General features: G+C 34.8%; 1 protein-coding gene across 1 annotated transcript; it reads right to left on the bottom strand.

Moving 5' to 3' along the window:
- Positions 1-17,712: 17,712 nt before the first annotated feature.
- On the bottom strand, positions 17,713-19,469 carry LOC105794619 (uncharacterized). Its single transcript, XM_052627797.1, has 3 exons — positions 19,299-19,469; positions 18,194-18,260; positions 17,713-17,927 (listed from the first exon to the last, which is right to left on the bottom strand). Exons 1-3 carry the CDS (start codon positions 19,437-19,439, stop codon positions 17,896-17,898), a joined length of 240 nt encoding a protein of 79 aa, XP_052483757.1. The 5' UTR covers positions 19,440-19,469; the 3' UTR covers positions 17,713-17,895.
- Between the last annotated feature and the right edge of the window lie 447 nt (positions 19,470-19,916).

The raw sequence follows: 19,916 nt of genomic DNA, 5'->3' as shown, positions 1-19,916 counted from the left end.
TTGGTCAGATTATACAGTATGTGTATAAACATAAAGAGTCACCTGTTGATTGGTTGTGGTTGACAGGATTATTGTTTATTAACTGTTATTGTGTGATTGATATGTTTATAAGGTAATTTTATCATTTTAACCATTGAACTTACTAAACTCCATAGAAGCTTACTCGTGTCATTTTCCTGTTTTTTTGTAGATATCATTTTGTGGAATCAGGCGATCAGATCAAACTGAAGATCACACTATCTAGATACTTATTGGTAGTCTTTGACATGTTCACTTTTAAGTTATATGACATGTAATATGCGTGTTATGTGTATGTTTTGGATAATGACTTCATGTGTTGCATCTTTGGTTGATATAAGGTTGTTTGAGTTTGTTTGTATATGTACCTTTGGCTTTGGGTATGTAAATGTCCATGTAAAGTTGTTTTGGCCATTTGACATAGACTGTAACACCCCTAACACCTCTCCGTCGCCGGATTGGGGTTAAGAGCATTACTAACAAATCAAACAATTATTTCAATCATAATCAACATATAAATTAACTAATAACATTATAATATGTAGGGGCAAGTCACAACAATCTAATACTTTCATGCTAGATTCTTATACATTCGAATAATAAATTATGCTATGCATTTCTAAACTTGGTCTTCCATTGTCTACACACTTATCACTATTTATACATTGCTAAACTTAGTCTTACATTGTCTACACTCTTATCACTATTTATCCCTTCTTGAATGTCATAATTCAGATACATACAAGACTATTCCAATTATTAGCATCAGAGTATTGGTTTATACTTCTTCTACGATTATCTTTTTAATATATCTTCAATGATTTTAGTAGAATGCACTTAATGTAATTTTGTTAATCCACCCTAATTCAAAGTAAAAGTTACTCTTACAGCCCCTATTATGAGTCTACGGGACTAATAGTAGTTTAAAAATAGGCAGGGACTAATTTGAAATAATTTTGGAAGTTTAGGAAATAATTACAAAAATTTTAGTTTCAGGGGTTACACACCCGTGTGGCCAGGCTGTGTGCCTCACACAGCTGAGACATACGCCTGTGTCTCAGGGCATGTAACTCTCTGACTTAGGTCACACGCCTATGTATGTTGCCCATGTGTAACACACGCCCGTGTGGCCAGGCCGTGTGCACCCAAAAGTACCTTAAAACTCAAGTTTATCATTTCCTATTTACTTGGACACTAAGCAACTCGATTACTAATCATTTAACATATTCAAAACACGATTAAACATGCCCAAAATACACCAAATTCATCACCTAATATTCCTAACCAATGTACCCTCATTGGTACCACATTTTATATGTTCAAATACATCAACAACGCATCAAACATTCAAGACTTTCATAAATATCACACTTACCATATTTGAACTAACTTTCAAACTTTTAAAGTTATCAAATATGAAGCTAAGCACATACCAAGCATTATGCTAAGCTACTAAACTTTAAACTATCACATACCAAAATATAAACTAGGCTAGCATACAAACATAGCCTCAACCACAACCATATACATATTTAACCATCATTTCACTAGCAACTAAGTTAACAACATCTTATAAACGATATCAACAAAAGACTCTTTAGGTACATGCCATTACAAAATGAAATATCACCACACTTGAGCGCGAGATTTTTGATTTGATGCTGAGTTAGCAATAATTTGAACAGTACCTAGCCTGCACATGGAAAACAAAATTGCATGGTGAGTAAAACTCAGTGGTATTTCTATAATCCGAATAACATAAACTTGATATAAGTATTTAAAATGCAAAATGCAACAAGTGAGCTATGTTCATGTGTTTCAATTCGATAGTATAATTTTTGCTCATTCCTTATTCACATCTACTAAGATTTTCACATGTTCAAATATATAAGCATATATCAATGGCATTTCATTTAACATTTGAATACATCATCTCATGGAATGGCATGATTCATATCTTTGAACAATACTTGAATTCATTCAAGTTTCACATCTCAATTCATCATATCATATTTCATTTCTCATTTCATAATCATTTCTCATATTTGCCATTTCAATATTTTCTCATCTCATATTCATTTATCATCTTTTCCATTTCAATATCAATAACATAAACTATTGTTTTACTTTCCCCTATTAACACGACACAAACTCGGACGGATACACGGATCCAACCAACATACCAATTTGGCACCCAGTGCCTCATCGGATAAATTCGAAGTAATAACTGTGCCTAGCGCTATATAAATTGACACCCAGTGTCTCATCGGTTAAACCAAAGCAAATTGGCACCCACTCCCTCATCGACTTGAGGTCGAAGTAATCTCTGAACTCTTCCTATCCTATGGCATGCCACCTATATTTGACTCAGCCCGATACAATTAATAGACTTTCATTTCACTTTTCAAATACAACAAATATCCAATTTCATGAATAAATATCATCACATATAAGCATATATTCAATTTGATAATAATCACATTTTTTCTCAATTCACATATATTCATAATCAATATATTTCATAATATACAAAATCAATCCATTTAATTTCAATTATGAATTTAATTCAATTCCCAAGTTCCAAAATACTCACCTCAAATGCTTACCATATGCAAACAATTATATATGCAATAATCTACTATTTAATTCGAATTATAGAAACACAAACCGTGATTTCTGAGCTATTCGACGTCGATTTTATCCTTCCCCTTTTTACTCAAGGATTCCGATACGATGTTAGCTATGGGTTAAAACAATTAAATCACATTAATATTACACATTTCAATTTCACATTAAATTTCAATTTTCACACTATATTTTGCTTATTCTTCAATTTAGTCCCTAATACGAGACTAATTTTAATCATCACATTTAACTTCATATTTTAATACTAATTTCACTCTAGACTACATTTAGCTTCCTCTTTTCCAATTCAAACCCTTAATTTCAAAATTTTCATAATTTAGTCCCCATTACACAAAATCAACAATAAATTCCACAATTTAGTCCTTTTCCATTTCTAACTTAAAAATCTATCTATTTAATCTCTAATACTTAAACTATTCAACAATGTCAACATCTAAAATCTTGAATAATACTAAAAATTACAATATAGGTCAAGTAGCCTTCAGTACCAGGATTCCAAAAACGTAAAAATTACAAGTGTAGAGACTAAATTGCACTAACCAATTTGAGCTTGAACTTCCAAACCCCTAGTGCTGTGCGTTCTCTTCTCTTTTTTCTTTCTTTCTTTTGTTTAATTTGCATGTCTCCACTTTCTTTTCTTTTATTATTATATTATATATATACATTAATGTTAACTCATGTATATATAATATATATACATGGATTTTACTTAGCCATATTCGGCCACCTATACACAACCATTTGTTAAATAGTTTAATTACTATTTTAGCCCCTTTAGTTTATTTCAATTTATAATTCAACTTTTATCCCTTACGCAATTTAGTCCTTATACTTTAATAACTCATAATTTCACAAAATTCACTAATCCAAAAATTAACTAGCTATCAACTAACTTTGTAAATATTTAATTAAATATTTACAAGTCTGATTTACAAAAACGGAGTCCCAGAAATACGTTTTTCGACACCCCTAACTATCGGGTCGTTACATAGACCTTATGAAAGTGAAGATTGAATGTGAATGGATTGGATGAAATGGTAAGTGTTGCATGTGTTTAATGTATGAACTTGTAAACTTTGAATGCAATTTAGTTTGGTATAAAATCTATATTTGGTTTGATAATTGAATTGTGGTGTCAATGAGGACACATTAGTTAGGCACTTACGTGGAGTGTTTTGATATGTTTTAAGCATGTTTTAATGTGATTTAAAGGTATGGAAATGGTTGTTTTTGGTTTGGCTTGGTACCTAAGTTAGGATGAAAATTTTGCCTTGTTTTGAAAGTTATTTAAGGTGCACACGACCTGGGACATAGGTTGTCACATGACCGTGTGCCACACATGATCTCCTTACACGGCATCATGTTATTACACGACCTAGAGACACGGTCGTGTGACCTCATTTCAAATACTCACACAGTCTGAGACACGACCTGTAACACGACTATGTGACCCTATTTCAATTTGTACACAGGCGGGCACACGGGCTAAGGCACGATCGTGTAACCTTTACTTCGAATTGTACATAGTTTGGTCACAAGATCATGTTTTTGAGCCACATGGCCTGGGCTCTATCACATTCTCTGGCCACAGGCCGTGTGACCCATGATTCTAATTTTTTTAGATTTTTCTAAAATTTTTTGTTTTATTTCAAATTAATATCTGATTGTTCCCAAACTATTTTAAATATCATATAGACTCGATTTAAGGCTCGTAATTGTAATTATGCTATGAATGAAAGTTGGATTTGAATGTTGTTATTTAAATTAATAAATGAATGGTTGAATGGTGTTAATTGTTTTGATATGCATCGTAATACTTTGTAACCCTAATCTGGCGACGAAGACGGGTTAGGGGTGTTACACAAGTGGATTGAAGAGGACATAATCAACTTCAAGTTACTCGAAAAATATAACCATCCTTTAAGAATAGTAGTGGTAGTTGGTTTCGTCGAAAGGCTCAAGCTTGGAGAGATCAGGAATGTACTTGTACATTGTGAAGACATGTTTAAACAATAATAGAGTCTTACTTCTAAATTGTTGGAAATATACTATTGCAAAACAAAATTGTTAGCACTGACAAGAAAATAAACTAAGTGAACCAAATAAAAAATAATCATTGTGCTGTGGAAGAACCGCTGCCTCAGAAGCAAATCCGCCCTGATCAATGTAATCGTGTAGAGGACGTCAGCCCCTGAGGTGGAAAACAATCAATATTGCTCTTCTTGAAAGGAATCGGAAAATAAAGCAGAAAACGTAGTCGAAAAATTTGACTAAAAAACTGCTAAAAGAAAACAGATAAGATAAAAGGAGAATGAAAGAAAGGTTGTTGTTTGCTTGTTGTGAAAATTGAGGAATATGACCTACTATTCATACTGTTTACCGAATGGGCAAAACGGTAAAACACGTAATGTTAGAAACACATGCAATATGTGTTGTAAACACATGCACGGATGCGAACGGGTGGCGTCACGTGTGTGTTAGGCCTTTAGCCCCAATTACTCAATGAGGGTAAAAGACAATGCTATATTTAAACCTCCTTAGAAGCATTTTCTCAACCAATGTGGGATTACCCACTTTGCATTACCAACAAATTCAAGCCAAACGATTGGATCCTCTTTTGAGGATTTTCTTACGCTGACTTTCTCTGGTGCTAGATGTCATGTTCTTCTTCCTTTTGTTTTTCTCCATAATTCTATGCTTAAGACTCTGGTAATTCATTCTTCTTCTCTTTTCTTTCTTACTTTAACAACTTTTCTACCTTATCGAGAAAATTTTCATTTCCCTTCACTCACTTTCCTTGTCCTTTCTTAATTGTTTTCACTCAACCCATTAACACCTGCAACTGCAAGGTCTTCACCATGGCTGAATGAACCCCCATTTTTCACATTATTTGTTGGTCAACAAATATATTTATTGAATTAAATGGAAAATGAAGAAATTATGTGGAAAATGGAGAAATAACACCTTAGCACCACCATTAGTCATTTAACATGAATTAACGAAGGTTGACTAAAATATTTGATTTTGAAAAGTTGAGTGACTAAAACAAAAAAATTAATAGTTGGTGACCAAAACAGAAAGAACTTAATAGTTTGGTGACTAATTATGTAGTTTATCCAAAACAAAATTAACACAGCCTTTTTAGAACAAAACCAAAAAATTGAGTAAAACATTTTACAACATTATGGTATACTAAACTAAGTGTTCTTCTTAAAACCTTAGAGCAACCATTTCTTAGAAGTAGAAAAACTGAAGTTCCTTTTTTTACTAGTAAGAAGATGTTAAATAAGATTTTCAATGAAAACAAAAGAAAATTATGTGAGATACTTATAAGAGAGGATTTTCCCATCACTACACCAAAACAGGCTTTTAGTGGCATTTTTTAGGCCAAAAAAATATTTCCGGCGCTTTTAGAAGCGCCGCAAAAATCGTCGTTGTTGACATCGCCGCTAACAATTGCGGCGTTTTTGGAAACATACGCCGCTAAAGAGCCGGAACTTTAACGGCGCTTTCCCAGAAACGCCGCTAAAGAGACTGACCTTTAGCGGCGCTTTTCCCCCAAACGCCGCTAAAGAGCCGGACCTTTAGCGACGCTTTTCCCACAAACACCGCTAAAGGTCATGAAAAATAAAAAAAAATTAAAATATAATAAAAACACCACAAATCCATTCCTATCCCTGCTTAAGCAAATCCTTTAGAAATGTAGTTATCAGTACATACATCACTCCATTCTTTGGTTAGAGATTGCAGCAGAAGTGGGATTCCACCAATTTAGAAATGTATAATTTAATTTGAAGACGTATGATGTGAGCTTGCCTACGAACCAAGTAGAGATCGAACAAGAAGATATCAAGCTGCCCATTGGTCCGATAACGCGAGCTAGAGCTAAACGATTCAAAGATGCTATTTCAGCAACGGTGGAACGAATTGAGGAAAATGATAGCAAAGAGCTTAGGGACGAGCTGAACATTTTCAACTTCTTTGAAGCTGAATTTCGTTCCAGCTAATTAATTAATTGTTGGAATTTTTGGACCATTTAAATAAGCACTTAATTAAGTTTTACTACAGCTTATAAATATGTCTTTAATTAGTACAATTGTTTAATATGTTATTTTAGCTGAATTGAATGTGTCTAGATGTTATTAAATTTGTCTGAATATAAGACATATTTAATTAAGTCTAGCCAAATTACTGTGTCTTGTTTAGTTCATATTTAATTTGTATTAATGTTAATTAGTGTGTCTACATTATGTGTTAAATTAGTTCAGCTGAATTTGTTTTGAATTAATTAAGTTCATGTGTTTTATTTTAGGTGCAGCCGAATTTGGAGATTCATTGGGAAGATTCATGCATAAAGATTCAATGAATGAGAAGATGCATGTGTAGCTGGTACAATTCATGCATTGAAGCTGAATTAATTTTGTCATTTTTCAAAGCAACTATTCAGCCAATTCATCACCCCAAGTCATGGCCGATTCTCTTCTCAAGAAGGCATTAAGATGTTCACACCATGTCCAGCCATGTTTACACCTTATGTCCCTTCAAAACCGTCCATTCACACTTCCAAATGGCTGTTCAAGTTGCTAACTATTGCTGGTAATTTTTCAACAAGAGTTACTTCATGAATGACCTTATTAAACTCCATTGGCCGAATGTAGCTGCTGCCAATTTTCCAAGTTCGTTGAAAGCTCTTCCTTGGTCTATATTCAGCCGAACATTGATTTAAGACCATTCATGAATTTCAACTCAAGATTAGTTCAATGTTTACTTAGTTTTTAAGTTTTGAAATTGTCCATTCGGTTACCAGCACTTAAACTATAAATAGTTGTTGAATTTCTTGGAAAAGGACTTTTTCCAAATTTCTGAATGAAATATAATTTTAGTGAGTTAATTCACTCTCCATATTCTCCAAAGCTCAATTGACTTATCTTCACAAGTGGCGTCAATATGACTTTGTTTCGAACTTATCACCATAAGGTGTGGCATTCCAACTATACCGAAGGTTCCTATTTTGCTAAATAGAGGGTCTCAGTTTTATCTACCATTTTTTTCCTTTTCTTTGAAACCTTTAAGCCCGGGTCCTTATTTGCTAATAAGGGTTCGTTCTTGTTTCATTGGAAACCATCAAACTACCTTATTGCTTCCTAAGTTGTTAAAACCTATTTAACTCAAGAGATTGAATTTGAATTAAACCGACACTACCTAATTTCGATCGGGAACATATTACGACTCGTCACAACTTTCGAAACGAGCTCGTATCAGTTGGTATCAGAGGTGGTTAAATTAGGTACGTAAATTGTAGTATTGAAAAAAAAGTTCGAAAAAAAGTTTGAGTAAAAAAAAAGATATATATATTACGAAATTCATTCAAAAAAAAAGAATTTCGAATTTAAAAAAAAAAGAATTTCGAAAAAAAAATTGCAAGTGTTGATTGTTGTTCCGAACAAGTGCTTCTTCTTTTCCAAGTATTGAATTCATTCTATACGCCACACCCTCAACCCCTTTCTTTCTTTCGAGCCTACCCTAAACCAAATCATATTCCTTTGTTTAGCCCTTGAAGCCGACCCACAAGTGTGTATAAGTCTAAGTAGCTTTTTAGAATATCGAGAATTGGATTTGAGAGGTAAAAGGCAAGATAGTACATCAAGATAAAAGCCGGAAATAGAGTGAAACACGAGAAGAGTGAATTTTTTCTTGTGAGAGAATTGTGAGGTTTTGTGGTGAGGATAATTTCTTAATTTTAATCATCATGTCTAGGAGCCCGGAATGACGAGCAACAGGTGGAGGAGCATCGAATGCTGCTGGTGGAGGAGTTAACCTTCAACCGAGAAGAAACGTTCCCAGAGGTGGAGTGCCCGACCTTCAAGTTCAAGCAATAATGCGAGAAAACTCTCGTTTGTTCCAACCCCAATTCGATTCCCTTAATGAATGAATGGAACAAATGGAGGAAAGGAGTCAATGTGCGAACACCCCTCCTATCCCGAGAAGAGAGCAAGAACGTCCTTGGCAACATGCAAATGATTTATACGAACCAAGTGATGTTGAAAGTGAACGAGGTTCGCGACAAAGTGCAAGGAGACGAGGTCATCGAGTACGGGAACAAAGAGATCGAGAGCGGCCTAGTGATGATTTGAAGAATATTAAAATGGCGATTCCTGCTTTCCAAGGAAGGTCGGATCCCGAGGCCTATCTTAAATGGGAGAAAAAGGTCGAGTTAGTCTTCGAGTGTCACAATTACTCCAAGAGCAAGAAGGTGAAACTAGCTGCTATAGAATTCTTCGACTATGCCATAATATGGTGGGATCAACTCACGATGAGTAGAAGACGCAATGGTGAACGTACCATGTCTACATGGGCGGAAATGAAGGTAATAATGAGAAAACGATTTATTTCTGCTTACTATCACCGGGAGTTGTATAAAAAAATCCAAAGCTTAACTCAAGGCCAACGAAGCGTGGAGGATTATTACAAGGAAATGGAAGTGGCCATGATTCGCGCCGATGTGGAGGAAGATTGGGAAGCCACCATGGCTCAATTTCTCGTCGGCCTTAACCGTGATATTGCCAATATCGTCGAACTACACCACTACGTCGAGGTTATTGATATGGTCCATATGGCCATAAAGGTTGAAAAGCAACTAAAAAGAAAAGGTACGTCACGAACTTTCCCTAACACTTCTTCTATGCCTAGGTGGGGGCAAGGGACCAACAAACGTGACATACCAAGCCGAAATAAAGAAGTGAGTGGCTCGACCAAGTTCAACAAACTGAATGCGGAAACGAGTAAAGGAAAGATGGAAGCCCAACCAAATCGATTCTGAGATATTAAGTGTTTCAAATGCTTGGGAAGAGGCCACATCGTGAGCCAATGTCCAAATCGAAATGTGATATTTGTTCGAGACGATGGCGAGATTGAATCTGAAAGTGAACAAGAGAAGGAGGCCATTGAACAAATCGAAGATGAGGAGGACGTTGAACAAGCCGAAAGTGGAGAGATATTGGTGGTGAAAAAAAGCCTTACTTTGCAAGGTACCAAAAATGATCAACAACGCGAAAACATTTTCCATACGCGATGTCAAGTGCAAGGTAAGATTTGTTGCATTATAATTGATGGGGGAAGTTGTACAAATGTGGCTAGTACGATGATGGTGGAGAAACTCGGGTTGGTTACCACAAAACATCCCCATCCGTATAAACTCTAATGGCTTAACGATGGTGGAGAATTGAAGGTAACAAAGCAAGTGTTAATCTCATTTTCAATCGGAAAATATCAAGATGAAGTGATGTGTGACGTTGTACCAATGCATGCGGGGCATCTTCTTTTGGGACGGCCTTGGCAATTCGACAAAAGAGCAATTCATGATGGATACACCAACCGTTTCTCTTTTAAACACATGGGACGAATGGTGACGTTAGCTCCGCTAACACCTAAACAAGTGTATGAAGATCAGCTCAAAATGAGGAGTTCTATTGAAAAATCAAAAGAAAGTGAGCGAGAGCAAAAAAAAGAAAAGAGTGTTGAAAAGAAGAAAAGCAAAAAGACGAGCGATAAAAAAAGAGAGAGTGATTCAAAAGAGAAAGAAAAAGAAACGAGTGATGAAAATGAAAAAAAGGAGTTTGTATGTAAAAGAAAGAGAAGTTAGAAAATCGATGTTGCTAAAGCAACCATTGTTGGTTCTTTTGTACAAGGAAAGCTTATTTGGTACTAACGAACTTGATGACAAGTTACCCTCTTCTATTTTGTCTGTGTTGCAAGATTTTAAAGATTTTTTCCCAGAAGAAATCTCGAGTGGGTTGCCACCTATTCGTGGAATTGAACACCAAATAGATCTTGTGCCGGGAGCCACGATTCCAAACCGTCCTGCTTACTGAAGCAACCCTGAAGAGACGAAAGAACTACAAAAGCAAGTAAATGAACTTCTTAAAAAAGGCTATGTGCGTGAAAGCCTTAGTCCATACGCCGTGCCTGTTTTGCTTGTTCCGAAGAAGGATGGGATGTGGAGGATGTGTGTGGACTGCCGTGATATAAACAAAATAACTATCAAGTATCGACATCCTATACCGCGATTAGATGATATGCTTGATGAATTGAGTGGCGCAAGTCTATTTTTAAAAATTGATCTTAAGAGTGGTTATCACCAAATATGGATGCGTGAGGGTGATGAATGGAAGACTGCGTTCAAAACGAAGCATGGGCTTTACGAATGGCTCGTTATGCCATTTGGCTTAACAAACGCCCCAAGCACATTCATGAGGCTTATGAATCACGTTCTAAGACCTTTTATTGGTAGATTTTGCGTAGTATATTTTGATGATATATTAGTTTATAGTATAAATTTGGATGAACATGTTTTACATTTAAAGGCTGTTTTGGAAGTATTGAGGAAAGAAACCTTGTATGCTAATTTAAAGAAATGTGATTTTTGCACTAATAAGGTTGTGTTTTTAGGTTTCGTTGTTAGCTCGGAGGGCCTTGAAGTTGATCAAGAGAAGGTCAAGGCGATCCAAGAATGGCCCCGTCCGACGAATATCTCCCAAGTTCGAAGTTTCCATGGATTAGCAAGTTTTTACCGTCGATTCGTGCCAAACTTCAGCACCTTAGCCGCACCCTTGACTGGGGTTATTCGTAAGAATTCCAATTTCATTTGGGGAGAGGAGCAAGAAAAATCATTTCTGAAAATTAAAGATTGTTTAACTCATGCACCGTTACTAGCATTGCCTAATTTGATAAAACTTTCGAGTTAGAATGTGATGCATCAGGTTTAGGCATTGGAGCCGTGTTGATGCAAGATGGACACCCTATCGCCTATTTTACCGAGAAATTCAATGGTGCCGTCTTAAACTACCCGACGTACGACAAGGAGCTCTACTCATTGATTCGAGCCTTAGAGACGTGGCAGCACTATCTTTGGCCCAAAGAATTCGTAATACACACCAACCATGAGTCCTTGAAGTATTTGAAAGGACAACACAAGTTGAATAAGCGGCATGCTAAGTGGGTAGAATTTCTCGAATCTTTTCCATACGTTATTAAATATAAGAAAGGTAAGGAAAACGTAGTGGCTGATGCATTATCACGAAGGTATGCTTTATTAAATGTTTTGGATGCCAAGTTGATGGGGTTTGTATTTCTTAAAGATTTATATGTCAACGATATTGACTTTGGTGAATTCTTTAGGTTATGCGCAAAGGGAGCCTACGAGAAGTACTATCGACATGATGGGTACTTATTCCGAGAAGGGAAGCTTTGTATACCCCCAAGGGTCCGTTCGAGAGGTGTTAATTGAGGAAGCGCATGGTGGTGGGTTAATGGGGCACTTTGGTGTTGCTAAGACTTTAGCTACACTCCATGAACATTTTTTTTCCCAAGATGCGAAGAGATGTCGAACGATTTTGTAATCGATGCATTGCTTGCAAACGGGCTAAGTCATGAATAAAGCCCCACGGTTTGTATAAACCATTGCCCATTCCCGAAACCCCTTAGTCTGATATCTCAATGGATTTCGTGCTAGGTTTACCAAGGAGTAAAAATGGCCGAGATTCAATTTTTGTGGTTGTAGATAGGTTTTCAAAAATGGCCCATTTTATAGCATGTTATAAAACCGATGATGCCGTGAATATTGCTAACCTATTTTTCAAAGAAGTGGTCAGGTTGCATGGCATGCCTAGAACGATAGTATCCAATCGTGATGCGAAGTTTCTTAGCCATTTTTGGAGGACACTATGGGGGCGCCTTGGAACGAAGTTGCTGTTTTCAACCACTTGCCATCCGCAAACCGAAGTGGTCAACCGGATCTTGTCTACATTGCTTCGAGCTATCATCCGGAAAAATTTGAAGGCTTGGGAAGATTGTTTACCACATGTGGAGTTTGCGTATAATCGAGCTGTTCACTCAGCTACCAAATTTTCTCCTTTTAAAATCGTTTATGGTTTCAATCCGTTAACACCACTTGATTTAATGCCATTGCCTTCTAACCAACTTATTCATGTAGATGGAAAGCGCAAAGCTGATTTCGTCAAGCAATTGTACCAACGAGTTCAAGACAACATTGAGGCAAAGACAAAGAATTATGAACAACATGCTAACAAGGGTCGTAAACGAGTTGTGTTTGAGCCCGGAGAATGGGTTTGGTTGCATATGCGTAAGGAGAGATTTCCTATGCAACGAAGATCTAAACTACTTCCGAGAGGGGATGGACCGTTTCAACTCCTCGAACGAATTAACGATAATTCTTATAAGTTGGATTTGCCTAGTGAATATAATGTTAGTGCGACCTTTAATGTTTCTGATTTGTCTCCGTTTGATGCAGATTGCGATTTGAGGACAAATCATTCTGAAGAGGAAGGGAATGATGTGAGCTTGCCTATGAACCAAGTAGAGATCGAACAAGAAGATATCAAGTTGCCCATTGGTCCGATAACGCGAGCTAGAGCTAAACGATTCAAAGATGCTATTTCAGCAATGGTGGAACGAATTGAGGAAAATGATAGCAAAGAGCTTAGAGACGAGCTGAACATTTTCAACTTCTTTGAAGCTGAATTTCGTTCCAGCTAATTAATTAATTGCTGGAATTTTTGGACCATTTAAATAAGCACTTAATTAAGTTTTACTACAGCTTATAAATATGCCTTTAATTAGTACAAGTATTTAATATGTTATTTTAGCTGAATTGAATGTGTCTAAATGTTATTAAATTTTTCTGAATATAAGACATATTTAATTAAGTCTAGCCGAATTAATGTGTCTTGTTTAGTTCATATTTAATTTGTCTTAATGTTAATTAGTGTGTCTACATTATGTGTTAAATTAGTTCAGCTGAATTTGTTTTGAATTAATTAAGTTCATGTGTTTTATTTTAGGTGCAGCCGAATTTGGAGATTCATTGGGAAGATTCATGCATGAAGATTCAATGAATGAGAAGATGCATGTGCAGCTGGTACAATTCATGCATTGAAGCTGAATTAATTTTGTCATTTTTCAAAGCAACTATTCAACCAATTCATCACCCCAAGTCATGGCCGATTCTCTTCTCAAGAAGGCATTAAGATGTTCACACCATGTCCAGCCATGTTTACACCTTATGGCCCTTCAAAACCGTCCATTCACACTTCCAAATGGCTGTTCAAGTTGCTAATTATTGCTGGTAATTTTTTAACAAGAGTTGCTTCATGAATGACCTTATTAAACTCCATTGGCCGAATCTAGCTGCTGCCAATTTTCCAAGTTTGTTGAAAGCTCTTCCTTGGTTTATATTCAGCCGAACATTGATTTAAGACCATTCATGAATTTCAACTCAAGATTAGTTCAATGTTTACTTAGTTTTTAAGTTTTGAAATTGTCCATTCGGTTACCAGCACTTAAACTATAAATAGTTGTTGAATTTCTTGTAAAAGGACTTGTTGACACCATTTTTTTGATGAAAATGGGGTCGACTTGGGTTTTGAAAAATGAAAACGAAAATGGGAGTCGCCACCAATCCTTTTTGATGAGGTGTGATCGGATCACCCAAAAAGTGGTTGTTTTTAATAAACGATTTGATTTTATTAAAACAACAAGTTTGGTCCACGAAATTCAGAAAAAAGGGTTCGGGAGTCGGTTACGCACGAGGAAGGATTAGCACCCTCGATACGCCCAAAATTGGTACCTAGTTGATTAATTAATGTCTTAGTGTCGAAAAACTGAAAACTTTAAAGAAATTTAAAATACAATCCTTAAAAAAATTCGAATGGCATGGATTAAAATTTAAGAGAATATTTGGCTATTTGGTCAAATGGAAAAATCGAAACCCAGCGCATTAGGGCACGTTTCCTTAAATTTCCAAACGCAAAATATTATCTTACTTCGAAATTTTTAAAAGGATATTTAGCCATTTGGTTGAATGAGAAAAATCGATACCCAGCACCTTAGGGCATGTTTTCTCGAATTTTCAAATGCAAAACATTGCCTTATTTTGAAATTTTTTAAAAGGATATTAAGCCATTTGGTTGAACGAGAAAAATCGACACCCAGTACCTTAGGGCATGTTTTCTCGAATTTCCAAACGCAAAACATTGCCTTATTTTGAAAATTTTTTAAAAGGATATTAAGCCATTTGGTTGAACGAGAAAAATCGACACCCAGCACCTTAGGGCATGTTTTCTCGAATTTCCAAACGCAAAACATTACCTTATTTTGAAATTTTTTTAAAAGGATATTAAGCCATTTGGTTGAACGAGAAAAATCGACACCCAGCATATTAGGGCACGTTTCCTCGAATTTCCAAACGCAAAATATTACATTATTTTAAAAAAATTCTTTTAAAATTATGATGTTAACATGTATAACAAAACAATGATAAATACGATGATACAAGCGTAAATAGCGCAAACATCAATAAATAAAATATATAAGACGAATTAATCATGCAAGAGGATAAACAGATACGTAATTTAAAAAAATGGGCATAAATAAATAAAACACCACACTAAACAACGAAACTATAATGGAAATAAAAAATAAAAGGATCTATGTGTATGTACATACATAAAATTATAAAGACAAGAATAATATATGTGTGTATATATTTAAAGTTATAAAGTATAGAAATATAAGCAAGTATGTGTATACATATGTATTACATTAAAATATATAAGTATGTATATTATAAAATAAAACAATATAAGTATGTACATATATATTTAAAATATATATAAATATGTATTTATATTCATGTAAATCAAAATGTATATAGATATATATATTGATATGTATATAAGTTTAGAAAAGTATGTATATGAACTAAAATTTATTGATATATACGTATGTATATGTATGTAAAAATGTGAAACATGAAAATATATTTATATTAAATAAAAAATGTAAGTATATATATATTATAAAAATGTATATGTATATATATAATAAAACTTGGGATCATGAATGCATGGCGATGATGATGATGATGATGATAATAATAATAATAATAATAATAATAATAATAATAATAATAATAATAATAATATCAAAATTGTTAATATTAATAATAAAATAACCGAAATAATAAAACAGGGGGGCTAAATCGGATTTTAAAATAAAATTCGGGGGCAAATCAAAATAAATAAGAAAGAAAGAAACCAATTTGAACGCGCTGAAAAGAGACGGGGACCATATTGCGAATTATCCCCAGCCCAGGGAATGCCTTACTTCAATATGGACCAAAGTGAAACAAAATAAAAATTATACTGCAAAATTAAAAAGAAAAAAAACAACTGAGGACCACATTGTAAACCGTCGCAAAAGCGGGAGGATTGCACGCGTAAATAACCCATGCGCTAGAAAACACGCGGATCCTAGGCGGTTCGGGTCAGGTCGAATCGAGTCGAGCCAAAACGACGTCGTTTTGGTGCCTGAGAGGCCTGCCCAAATTTTTTTTTTTAAAAATTCATTTCTGCCACTTTTTCTAAAAAAATTTGAAACTCTTTTTTTCTCTCAAAATCCCCTCCCCTCTCCAAAAATCCGGCCAAGGATCCGGTGAGGCTCCGCCGTCGCGCCGGTCACCGTGGAAGATCTAAAAAGGTACTTTTTCTCTTCTTTTTTTTTTTGCATATGCATATACTCATATATATTTTACACAAAAACAAAATAAATAAAATAAATAAAAATGAATAAAAAAAGGATTTGGAAACTAAAACCTTTTCTCCGTTTTTATTTCTCTGTGTTTTTGCTTTTTCAAAAAGAAAAACCCCCCCGTTATCATGGTTTACAATCGGTTTTATCCTGATTTTAAAATAAAAACTCCCCCCTTTTACAAAGGTGATGTTCGGCTATTTATAGCCCATTACAACAATATTTTTTTATTTTTCTACTTGTTGTTGCGTGTGTATTCTCCTTTGCAGGTGGAGCAGGTGGCTGAACGGTGTAGGTGCAGATGGGACGTGCGGCGATGGAGCAGGTGGACAGAGGGTCGGTGGCCGCACCTAAGGTTGCTGCTGCTTTTTCTTTTTCTTTTCTGAACATGGGCTAGGGTAGTTGGGTGTATTGGGTTTGGGCTTTTAGATTTTGGGCTTATGGTATGGTTTGGGTATTTTGGGTAGTTGGGGTTGTGGGTTGAATAATGGGTTGTTTTTGTTTTCTAATTTGGGCTGGATTGGGTTAATATTTTTGGCACTAGGCCCGGGTAAAATTGGGTCTGTACAGGACTTTTTGACTTTTGCCAAATTTCTGAATGAAATATAATTTTAGTGAGTTAATTCACTCTCCATATTCTCCAAAGCTCAATTGACTTAACTTCACAAGTGGCGTCAATCTGACTTTGTTTTGAACTTATCACCATAAGGTGTGCCGTTCCAACTATACCGAAGGTTCCTATTTTGTTAAATAGAGGGTCTCGGTTTTATCTACCATTTCTTTCCTTTTCTTTGAAACCTTTAAGCCCGGGTCCTTATTTGCTAATAAGGGTTCGTTCTTGTTTCATTGGAAACCATCAAACTACCTTATTGCTTCCTAAGTTGTTAAAACCTATTTAACTCAAGAGATTGAATTTGAATTAAACCGACACTACCTAATTTCGATTGGGAACATATTACAACTCGTCACAACTTCCAAAACGAGCTCGTATCAACGTATTAAAACGGAAATTCATGAACAAGAATATCAATGTTTTTCACTATATCTCATGCAATAAGTCAAATTGCCTTTGATTACATAAGATCCCTTTGAAATTTAGGGAAAAAAATCAAACTAGTTTATATCAACTTGCTCAACTTTCACTGCTAGAACATCAAATCGATCAATACCAAGCTCCAAACCCTACACAAAAGGATCTTAGCATATATAAATAAAACATGGTAGATTGAAACAAGAGAAAAACAACTCTATACCTGATAAGTTTTGAGCTTTTGGATAGCTTCACCCGCAAGCCAATACACACCAAGAGAATGCTCAGAATGTACAGCCCCTGGATAAGGTGAGTACCTTAAATTTTAGGCCACAAAGCCAGACAAACAGGAAAAATAAAAAATAAAATCAAGGTAAGTGATTTTCAGTACCTTGAAAAAGTTGATGCTGCAAGAGGAGAAATGAAACAAAAATTAACAAGAAAAAAAAGTATCAACGACTATAGTCAAAGATGAAACCTAGAAAAACAAGGAAAATATTTGCCTCTTCAAATTGAGCATAAACGGCTCATGATACCTTTCGAGAGGATTTTGCCTTCCACGAGTCAAATCAATTCTGACATTGCTAACAACAATATCATCTTCTTGCAGCAGTACTCCACCATTTTTCTATTAAAATAAAATTGCCTTGTATCAGTATTAGAGACTATTCAATTGTTTAGCTAAGAACAGATGCATAAGATCATGCAAATGTCAATGGAAAAAATATATATATCACAACAGACTTAAAATATAAAAAATATTTTTATACCTTAAAAATATAAAAAATCCAGTGATCAACCGAAATTAAACTATTCATCAAAATGATTGCAATTAACTGAGTTAAAACATGATTTTTTTTTTCTTTTCTTGCAAATATCTAAAGTTTTTTATACCTTCCCAAATGGTGAAACAAGCAGGGTGAAATGCTGTAATTCTGTCTCCTAAATTTTCTTTCCTCACCTGCCATATAACATATATATATATATGTATATATGTATATATATACAAGTCAGAAAAGAAGAAAAAGTAGGTGATTAATTTACTATTTTACTTTCACTTAAACTATATTCTCTTTTCATACATTAATAGAATATGATAGTTACAGCAAAAAAAAAAGAATCATCCCTCTACGAATCCACACCCCACATGTATTTTGTGTATGTGTATATATATATATATATATATATATGCTTGTGAGTGTGCGTGTGCGTGCAATCTGTATTGAGATAAAAAAAAAACATATATTTAATTATATAAAAATTATGGTAAAAGTATCATGGAAGTCCCTGTACTAAAAGTTGGATTACATTTTGCCCTTTTACTCAAATGGTTTAATTTAAACACTCATTCAACAGCTATTATCTAAATGCTACCACTTTTGCGGTATAAAATCAGTGGAAGTCTAAATGAACAAAGTCCTAAGCCAATCAAAACGAAGTTACCAAGAAATGAAAAGAACAATCTGTTTTTATCCTTTCGAAACAATGACCAAATACAATGAATTCAAAAGGTTGTTCTTTTCATATCTGCTTATCAACCAAATACGCCAGCAGACTTAACCAAAAGTACCATTTAAGTTCCCTTAAACAATCCTGAACTAGCCACGGACTTCACATAACTACTATTATGTTGGTTTAGCTATGATCTCAGCAAAAAGTTCTAAATTACTACTGTATAAAAGCTACACTGCTTGATGATAATACCATAACTCCACGAACAGGACAAGCTATAAATAGAAGAGGAAGAAAAAGAAGAAGTAATAGTTGCTTGCTTCTGCTAGTCTTGGCAAAACATTGCTTAAAGCCTTCTCATTTACAGCCATGGCACGATACTTTGGAGCTTTTCTCGATTATGTGAGAATCAAGTATAAAATCACAGGGTTGTAAAATTAAAATCAATGCACAAGTACAAATCAGCTTCATTTCAGTTCTTATCTCGAAGGCAAACGATTAGCAATATCATAAATTCTTTAAAAGATAATAGATGGCAGTGACAAACCATTTGCATAATCCTCACTCTAATCCTGTCACTAAGCCAATAAGCCTGTTTTACATTGAACCGCATGTCCACCTTGGTGTTAACTGCACATGTAGCAACAAAAGTAAATCCACTATAAATCTTAGCAACAAGAGATGACATAGATTCTCAAACATGAAGAAGATATATACAATATACCCTTGTTTACATTTTGACCACCAGGGCCACCACTCCTTGCAAAACTCACCGTAACATGATCTGTATACAAGAATTCAGCACCATAAATATTTATTGGCTCTTTGTAACTGCCCTAAAATGAAAATTTGAAGTTTTAGCCCCTCTAAAATCTAAAAAGTTATGAATTCATACATGATAAAATTGCAGTTCAACCTCTAGCTCCTAAAATGATAAAATTGTGATTTTAGCCTTTCTAAAGATGATAAAATTGTGATTTTAGCCTTTCTAAAGATTATAAAGTTTAAAGCTTACAATAAAAATAAATAAACTTCAGGACCATACAAATTTTTAATTTAATTTCGGCCATCCAAAAAAAAATCCCGACTTCTCCTCCGATGTAAATAAACCCTATAACAATAAAGCATATCGAATATTAGTTACCCAAAGTGATTTGAGGAGGGC

This window comes from Gossypium raimondii, chromosome 3, assembly GCF_025698545.1.
Source record: "Gossypium raimondii isolate GPD5lz chromosome 3, ASM2569854v1, whole genome shotgun sequence".
In the NCBI taxonomy this organism is placed as follows: domain Eukaryota; kingdom Viridiplantae; phylum Streptophyta; class Magnoliopsida; order Malvales; family Malvaceae; genus Gossypium; species Gossypium raimondii.
This window is presented reverse-complemented; position numbering and strand designations above follow the sequence as displayed.